At 42.0% G+C, this 9882-nt stretch overlaps 1 protein-coding gene across 1 annotated transcript in view; it reads right to left on the reverse strand.

Annotated features, from left to right (window-relative positions):
* Positions 1–5858: 5858 nt before the first annotated feature.
* The window catches only part of PFN4 (profilin family member 4), a 5394-nt gene continuing 1370 nt past the window's right edge, over positions 5859–9882 (reverse strand). The window contains exons 2-4 of the mRNA XM_006755911.1: positions 8992–9129; positions 8007–8112; positions 5859–5887 (exon numbers count right to left, since the gene is read on the reverse strand). Of these exons, the coding sequence (XP_006755974.1) occupies positions 5859–5887; positions 8007–8112; positions 8992–9129 (273 nt within the window). The remainder of the gene's footprint in view (positions 5888–8006; positions 8113–8991; positions 9130–9882) is intronic.

Below are 9882 nucleotides of genomic sequence, written 5' to 3' on the forward strand. Positions count from 1 at the left end.
GGCCCCTTTCTCTATCTTGAAAGCCAACAGTGACACCTTCAAATCTCTGATTTCTGCTTTCGTTTTCACATCTCCTTTCCTCCTCCAGCTTCTGTTGCCTTCTTTGACTCTAATCCTCCTTCCTCCCTCTCACAAGGACTCAACGGATTACATCAGGCACCCAGACAATCCAGGATGATCTCCCCATCTCTGCCACGTGAGGTCACATATTCCTGTTGTTTCTGAGATTTGGACATGGACATCTTCGGAAGGCCACTGTTCTGCCTACCACAGTAGCTTCCCCTCAAATTCTGGGCTTAGGCCTCTACCCAAAGGACCTCACCACCACATCTGTGAAATACTGGATGTCACTGTATCCACCCTTACAGAGTGGCTTCAGCACAGGCCTTCTTCATGTTCATCGCTTCCAAGCCACAGTCTCACCTGATTGTATGATCAGAGGAGCCTGGATCACGCACCCAAAACTTAGCTGCCAGGGAGGCTTGGAAAGCAGGTTCTGACTTCTTCCTTAGGGACAAGCAGGATCCTAAGAGGGAATATTCAAAAGTTGCCAGACAGTCAAAAATACAACAACTATCTGCTAAGCCTAGTTAAACCTCAAGTGATGGTATGGGTTCAGTTGCCAGTACCCTGCTGAAGAGGAGCATTTGTGTACTGGGACCAGGACAACAGCATGGTGAGGGAGCCTGACACCATGACTCAAGAGTGTTCATAGATTTGGGGATGTAGGCCAGTCATAAAGTATATGACTGAGGTTTCATAGTGGTGAGGGAAAGGCTTGCACATGGAAGAGAGATGGGACTTGTGTGTCTCCAAAAGACAACACCAGGGCTACAGGGTGATATAGTGGCAGAGCGTTCTGCCTGTCAGCCAGCACACTCCAAAGATAGATGGGTTGCCCCAACAGGGCATGGTTTGCTGCCACTTAAAGTTTGAGACAGAAGCAGGATGACAAGATGTTGGGGCACAAAGAAGGGATTTAAATATCAGATGCAAAATTGCCCTAGATGGCTTTTAAACTTTCATCATTTTATTCTTACCCAATAACCCAGTTATTGGTGGGAGCAATTAGGGAGGGCAGAATACAAAGGGCCAATTTATAAGTTTACATAGTAGTATTTTTAAGGAGAAAATACTTGAGTTTTAGAAATCTTCCTTCTATATTTTGTTTTCTGGTTCCTGAGTCCCTAAATTTTTTTTAACAGTAGTTAAGTAATATTTTAAAACAAGCATAGTTTGTTTCCACTTTGACTCCAAAGTCTAGATTTTATCTCAGCCTGCTGCTGGGGTGGAGGACTTGATGTGCCTTTTGTGTTCTGTCGTGTTTTCATCTGAACAACAGGCCTGCATAGCAGTTGATCGCCCAGTGTCAATGCCGAATGGAGACTGTAGAAGTTGATAAATTCATATAGGAACTACGAGATTCTGATCTGTTTTCCCTCTCTGTGTATGAAGCTCCCTGTCAGCATTCCGACCTTCGCAGAGAAGCCCTGGTCAGCTGCCCTGGTGATCACCTTCATGCAGAGGTGTGGTCGCAGGTGTTGGGGCTGAGAGTGGGGGCCATGTTGACTGCTTCTTTCCACATTCCTCAAGGGGTCACACATGGACTCACACCCACAAAGTGTGTTTTGGAAAGTTACTTTGCAAAACTAGATTGAATGCAGGGAATGACACCCATTTCTAAGCTAAAAGTCAAGATGTTTTTGCTTGAATTTAACTGAACCTTCTTTTGTTCAAATCCAAACCCCACAATGCTTGGTAGGACACAGATTTCCTGAGTGACCCAGCACCATTAGTAATGGGCACTTGATCCTTTGTATTCTGTTTTTGTAAAGTGGGGAAAAACAACTTCTGTTCATCTGCAAAGCACCAGAATGGAGAGGTTTGCAGATTGGATGCCACAGTTTCTGAAACTGCCATGGCCCCCATGTTCAAAGAGTGGTGTGGGTGTGTGTAGGAAATAAGGGTAGGAAGCTGCAAAAAAAAAACCCCACAATTCTTTATGCTTTGTTGATCCTCCTCTACTAAACTTCACCGAAAATAACAGAGGAATCATGTAGTATTTCAAGAGGCATTTATTCCCTCTCCCCCTTTATTCTTAGAAGACATTCCTCAGGGCTGTTTTCGTTTTAGTCCGAGGAGACAGCTTGGCTGCATCATGATAGAGGGAATCTTCACGAGCAGGTGTTGCAATCAAATAACAATTACAACAAAGGATGCTCTGACAGATATTCACGACCTGGCAAATACTTGCAGTCTGCACAGTGATTAGCTAGAAATGCTAAGCAGCCATTCCCAGAAATGACTGTAATTAGTAATCTTTTAACACAGCGAAACCAATTTCAGTGTCTTTTCCTAGAAGTTCTCTAGAATCTATAATAGAATATGGTGAGCATTCCCCAGACAATACGTTCAATCTAATTCTCCCACAGAGTCCCCTTCCTTGTTTCTCTTTCCCAGACACGCCCCCCCCCTCCCCTCATTCCTTTCTGTCTCCTGTCTCCACCCATTTCTCTCCTGCAGGCAATCCAGCCCAGACACTACTTTCCATTCTCAACTTTTCTCTTTATCATTAAAAGAGAAAAATGTTGCATCTGCCTCTCTCCCCACCACCAAGTGGTCACAGTTCCATGTGCCCCCAAGTCTCCCTGGCTTCTTCTATTTTTATTTTTATTTTTATTTTTTGTTAATCCTCACCTGAGGATATTTTTTCACTGATTTTTAGAGAGTTGAAGCAAGGAGAAGAGACACAGAGAGAGAAACATCACTGTGAGAGAGACACATTGATTGGTTGCCTCCTGTACACATCCCAACCAGGGCCAGGGATTGAGCCTGCAACTGAGGTACATGCCCTTGACAGGAACTGAAACTGAATTGGTGACCCTTCTGTCCGCAGACTGATGCTCTATCCACTGAACTAAACTTGCTAGGGCTTCTTAAAGTCATGCTGAGCTTCTCTCTGGGAGCCCTAATGCAGCAGAAGGGGCCAATCAGTCAACTCTTATTCCTCCCAACCCCCACTGAGGCCAGCCAATGGTCAGGTGAAGGAGCCTGAGATGACTCCTTTAGGGAGCTCAGCGTCACCTTAAGAAAGATGACATGTGCCTTTCTTATGCATGAGACTGGATTCCTAGAATATCCCGGTCATCTCAATGTCCCCTGTGTTTATCACATAAGGCACAATTCAACTGAGGCTTAACCAAATGAATGGTCACACATTTTAATGGGATATTGTAGAGTCTGGGCCATTAAAAGAGGGGCGGGGGGTGGGGGGGAGTGCCTCTTTTAGGCATGAGAAAATGCATGGGAGACATAGGGGTAGCTGCATCCCTGCTCTAATTCCCCCTTCCTTTGTATGGAGAACAGGGAGGCAGAAAAACAGCCCCTGTACCACTTAGCTCTTTTTGATGACCCAAGAATGATTTACTTTAGGATCCCAGGAATGATTCTCAAATCTGAAGAGGTTCTGTAATGTTCAGGCTACTGAGAATGGAGTTGGGCCTATGAAGGTCTGGTGCTACCTGGGTAAGGGGCTCTCAGGCCAGACCTGTTCAGGGATCTAGACAATTAGCATGGGCTAGAACACTTACACTATTTCCATTCCGTTCCTTACTCTCCCTTCTTTCCTCCCTTTTTCCTTCCTCCCTTCTTTAAATGTTCATCTATTTTTTTCACAGATAATAATTGAATGGTCATTGTGTGACAAACATTGTGGTAGGTGATGGGATAAAATGATGAGGTATGGAAGGTTGGGCAGAATGGATAGAGAGATCACTTTTTAATAACTTTAAAGGAACTTTCTGTAAAACTTTGACATGAAAAAAAAAATGAAGGTGAAGCCTCACCTTACACAATGCTCAAAAATTAACTCAAAACGGGTCAAAGACCTAAATGTATGAACTAAAATTATAAAACTCTTTGAAGAAAACAGGAAAAGCTTCATAAGAATAAATTTGGCAATGATTTCTTGCATATGACACCAAAAGCACAGGGCAAGAAAAGAAAGAATTGATAAATTGGACTATATCAAAATAAAACTTTGCACATTAAAGGACACTGTCAAAACAGTAAAAAGGCAACCTATAGAATGGGAGAATATTTTCAAATAATACATATTTTAAGGGGTTGATATCCAGAATATGTAAAGAACTCCTACAACTGAACAACAACAAAACCCCTAAACACTCCAATTTAAAAATGGGCAAATGACTTGAATGGACATTTCTCTAAAGAAGATACTCAAATGGCCAATAAGCACATGAAAAGATGCTCAACATCACTAATCATTAGAGAAATGCAAATCAAAACCATAATGAGATACCGCTTCATCATATCCATTCAGATGGTGGTTATCAAAAACCAGAAAATATGTGTTAGCAAGAATGTGGAGAAACTGGAATCTCTCTGCACTGCTGGTGGGAATGCAAAATGGCACAGCTGCTATGGAAAACAGTATGGCAGAAAAGGAAGGAAGGAAGGAAGGAAGGAAGGAAGGAAGGAAGGAAGGAAGGAAGGAAGGAGGGAACCGACCATATAACCTAGCTATTCCACTTCTGGACATACACCCAAAACAATTAAGAGAAGGGACTCAGCCCTAACCGGTTTGGCTCAGTGGATAGAGCGTTGGCCTGTGGACTGAAGGGTCCCGTGTTCGATTCCAGTCAAGGGCATGTACCTTGGTTGCAGGCATATCCCCAGTAGGGGGTGTGCAAGAGGCAGCTGATCAATGTTTCTCTCTTATCGATGTTTCTAACACTCTATCCCTCTCCCTTCCTCTCTGTAAAAAAATCAATAAAACATATTTTAAAAAAGAGAGAAGGGACTCAGATAATTGTATACCCATATTCATAGCAGCCTATTCACACTAGTCTTTTGGTGGAAACAATCCAAGTGTCCATTGACAGATGAATGGATAACCAAAATGTGGCATATGTGTATAATGAAATATTATGCAGCCTTAAAAAGAAAATTTTGACACATAGTACAGCATGGGCATACCATGAATACAACACAACATGAATAAACCATGAAAACATGGATAAACCATAGTACAACATGGATAAACCATAAATACATTCATGAAAAACCATGAATACATACTATGTGAATAACCAGAAATAAAAGGACAAATATGGTATGATTCCATTTATATGAGGTACCTCGAGTAGTCAAATCCAGAGGCAGAATGTAGAAAAATGATTGCCAGGGGCTGAGGGGAGAGGGGAATGGGGAGCTAGTGTTTCCTGGGTATAGAGTTTCAGTTTTATAGATGAAAAGAGTTCTGGAGATGAATGGTTGGTGATGTTTGCACAAGGTAAATGTACTTAAATTAATGCCACCAAACTGGATCCTTAAAGTGGTTAGGATGATAAATTTTACATTATGTCTATTTTACCGCAATCTATAATAATAAAAGAGTAATATGCTAATTAGACCAGACGTCCTTCCGGACGACCTTCTGGACAAAGTTGGGGCTGTGAAGGAAGCCCAGGTCCCAGGTGCCAGAGGGAAGCTGGTGCTGGCAGCCGGGGGAAGGAAGGCCTACTCTTGCATGAATTTCGTGCATCGGGTCTCTCGTTAATAATAGACAATAGTATAATTGCTCCCAACAGATATGCTCTATGAAACTATTAGTGTTCTTACACCCATGCCAATGAACAACATTTAAAAAACACAAGTTGATCAAATAATTCCAATTAAAAATGATCTTTTGAAATAAGAAACATGGCTCCATTAATCATTCTTCCTTTTTAGTATCTTCTGCCTAATATTTTTCACCAACAAAATAAGGCATTTTTCTTTAGGGTCTATAGTTTTCTCCTAAAATAATAAAAGCTGTCTTCCAGTCTTCTGATGACTCAATTTCCTTTTCTTCTTAGATATTCCCCTGAAAGAAGCAGAACATGGTTATTATCTGTGAGCAGCAAATTATCACAATGATTCACTCATTCATTCATTTATTTATTCCATAAACATTAGTGAGATGCTAGGCACTGTGCTAGGTACTAGAGATACAAGAATGACTGATAGGACCCAGTTCCTCAAGGACTTCCATTGTCTAGCTGGGGAGATAGAGCTATAAAAACATCAATTATATTTCTAGAATCTTCAACAATAAAAAAATTTTAAATAGTCATAATTCTTTACTCCCCAAATTTTCTATAAAGATCATGTATAATTTTGTATAGAGAAAATATAATTTAAAAAACAAGTGAAGGAAATAGAAGTAATGAGACATGTAACTGGCTCTAGAGTGGGTATCAGCTTTATCCATCCTTCACAAGCATCCAACTACTTCCCAGCCCATCCCTTCCCAGAGCAGTGGTCTTAGGGGCATGATGTCAGCTGCCTCCTTCTAACTAGTACACATTCTTTGAATGTGTGTGTGTGTGTGTGTGTGTGTGTGTGTGTGTGTGTGTCTAGGCAAGAATATATAATTTCTAATAAAAATTTTTTAAAAGAGCTTCATCCTACAAAATATACCATCTTTAAATTGAGGTCAGTGTTTTAATTGTGTCAGTCCATTACAGTTTGATTCTTCCAGTAGTTTTAATGGCCTATCCTTGAAGCATGTTCACTTCAGTGATGTGCTTTGTTAGTGATGCAACATTATTATCATAGGCCTTCTAAAGCCTCAAAGGTCTAGCAAATTTGTTCCATATATTATTTGTGATGATTTCTCAGTGCCATTTTTGTGTGGTATGCATACACAATAGGAGTATTAAAAATGTGAGCATCTAAAAAAAGGGTGGGGAGGATATACAGTTTCTGTGATGTCACCTAATTCCTCAATTAATTCTTTAAGACTCAGCTCTCTGGAGCAGCGGTCGCCAACCGGTGGTCCGTGAAGTTTGAAAGGTTGGCAACCGCTGCTCTGGAGCCTTCCCTGATTCTGTTAGGTGGGGATCATTCATTTATTTGTTCATCAAACATGTATTAATCGACTACTCAACATTTGACACCATCTCAGGTACTGGAGAGAGGAGAATGATTACAACACAATTCTTGCCTTCTAGGGGCACCCAGTCTAGGTAAACAAAGAAACAATGGCAGTAATAGTAAAGGTCTGCATAAGCTACATAGCACAGTGGAGAGATGCCTAAGATCTCACATGGGTCTTCAATAATGATTGTTAGGAATTTGCCAGCTGGATGTGAAGGGTCAGAAACAGAAAAGAAGGGCATTTCGGGAAGGTAGGGCAGCATGTACAGAGGCACGGAAGGCAGAGACTATATCGTGACGAGCTGTGCTTTCCTAGTTTATCAGGATGGTGCAATGCACATAGAGACCACTGAGTATTTGTCGAAAGAATGAAGGGATTGCTGCTTTCCTTACCAGTAGAAGTAGAGGCTTCTACTATTTCAAAAGAATGCTCAAGCAACTCCAAAAATTGCTAGACATTTCAATTTATGTTAAAATCTAAACACAATTTATATAATTTATTACGCTCAACTCTCATAGATATAATTTCCCAGTTCTACATTAGATCTGTATTCAAAAATGTATTGACATGGAAGGAGATTACAGTAGCTACCAACAAGCTGCCTGCCAGACTCACGGTAATTTCCTTTTCGGTAAAAGCTCCCTTTATAGGATGGGCCCCCAGCAGCTATATCTTTTTTTTTTAACCCATGCCTCTCTCCTCCTGAATGATTTAAGGGAAAACCATCTGATCCAAGACTGGTCAAATCAGGGTCTTAAAAGAAATGAAGAAAATGAGGCTTGACCATGATACAATCCAGGAAAGGAGGCAGATCAAGCCAGGGACGGAGGGACAGAATAAACCTGACCCTCTCAGGAGAGACCAGATGAAAGTTCTAGTAGCGTTCCCATCCCTGGAATCTGTTCCCTGTTCCTGGACTCCTCCTTCCAGTGGTTCTAGAAGTATCCTGTCTCCTTCCAATCAATTCCTACTTTCTGTGCCAGCTGACTTGGCCTCTGTCACTTGCAGTCAGAAGACTCGACTACCATAGGGAGCAAAGACAGGCACTGGGAGACACACTTACCCAGCTTCTCTGTGGCTTCCACACAGACACTGGGATACATGCCCTCAGTGTAAGTCGCCACCAGAAGATACAGACCGGTCTTCACGACAATCACACCAGTGTTTTCCTGGGTGAGGATAAAATTGAATGTCCTACTTTTGTTTCTAATCACAGGACTAGCAGTTACACTCCAGCCATATTTTTCACCATTTCCTGACTTCCATATATCATTCATACATTTATTTTTGGACTCTCTACTCTGCTTCACTAAGTTACTCCAAGAGTTTAAGACTGTTGTAATAACAGCATGGGTATTTTGAAAAAGTCCCCCAATTGATTGTAATATATCCCTATCCCAATGAGAAAGGTGACACTTTGGAGCTGGACAGCTCTGGCTTGAATCCCAGCACGTCCATTTTCTGCTGCATGACCATGAAAGAGTCATCTAACCTTGCTTAGCCTCAGCTTTCCCATCTGTAAAATGAGGCTACCTAGCTCATAATGTGGATGAAGTGTGTCTAATCCATAATATACGGCTTCCAGTTCATGTGAATTCATCTTCTTAGTTCAAGCAACTCCAAAAACGTTTAGAAATTTCAATTTCCATTAAAATCTAATCTCAAACACAATTTATACCACTTATTAAGCTTAACTTTATAGGCAACAGAAAGTCAAGAGAGGTTTTAAGCACAGGGTTATGTCACTTTTTTTTTTTAAGGAGGTTGTACAACACAAAGAATGGACTATAGTGGAGAGAGACAAGTCAGGCAAGGTTTAGTTGATAGATTTGGGAACAAACGTTTCTCAAAACCAGGCTCCCTGTTGGTACTTTCTTTTGCATAAGTTCTCGGGGCACTGGACTGCTGGCTCAAACATTGCAAACACCGCCATTGCCATAATGAGCTAAGTCTGCCGTACAGACAGGATCAGAGGAGACACAGAAATTTGAAGTCAAATTCTTTTCTTAAGGTTTTTGCTCAGCTGTTTTCTACCCTTCAATACTCACATTCTTAGCATAAAGAGAATACTCATCTGCCCGGACACATTTGTAGTCCTTGTCCATGAAATACAGTCCTTCTCTTCGCGCTTGCAGAGGGTTCTTGGCGAATCCATTCACAAGTGTCCGGACGTCACTGGGCATCACCTGCAGAGGTTAAATAGACTGGGAGTCAGCAAACTATGGCAGGCTGGCCACAGTTGGCCCACTGCCTGTTTTTGTATTCCTGCAAGCTAAGAATGGTTTTTTATGGTTTTAAGTTATGTGTAGGGGTGGGGGTGGGGTGGGGAGGGGAATCAAAAGAATACTCTTTTGTGATGGGTAAAAATTACATGAAAATAACATTTCAGTGTCCATAAATAAAGTTTTATTGGAATATAGTCACACACATTCTTTCACATATTGTCCCTGGCTGCTTCCCATGACAACTGCAGCAGAGTGTGTAGTTGCGACACAAATCACAAGGCCTAGAAACCTAAAATGTTGAAAAGAGAACCAAGATGGTGGCATAGGTTAACGCCGGAGATTGCTGCCTTGAACAACCAAATCAAAATACACCTAAAAGACGGAACGGACATCATCCAGAACCACAGGAAGGCTGGCTGAGTGGAACTTCTACAACTAGGAGGAAAGAGAATATCATACCCAGACTCAGAGGAGGCGCAGTGCTGAAGTGAAATATTCAGGTGCGGAGTGCGAGCGGAGCGGGCTGGTGGTGGTGGGCGCGGTTGGTGTTTTCAATCGGGAGGGAGTCTCAGATTCTGAGCTCCAGAGCTGGGCGAGTCTCTAGGGACCCAGACTCAAACGGGAAAACCAGGACTGTCTGGCTTTGGTCGGAACTCGAAGGCAGCTTTCTCTCTGAGGTTTGCAGCGGTTGCTGGGACTCTGTGAGGCAGAGGC

This window comes from Myotis davidii, unplaced genomic scaffold (assembly GCF_000327345.1).
Source record: "Myotis davidii unplaced genomic scaffold, ASM32734v1 scaffold151, whole genome shotgun sequence".
Classification (NCBI taxonomy): domain Eukaryota; kingdom Metazoa; phylum Chordata; class Mammalia; order Chiroptera; family Vespertilionidae; genus Myotis; species Myotis davidii.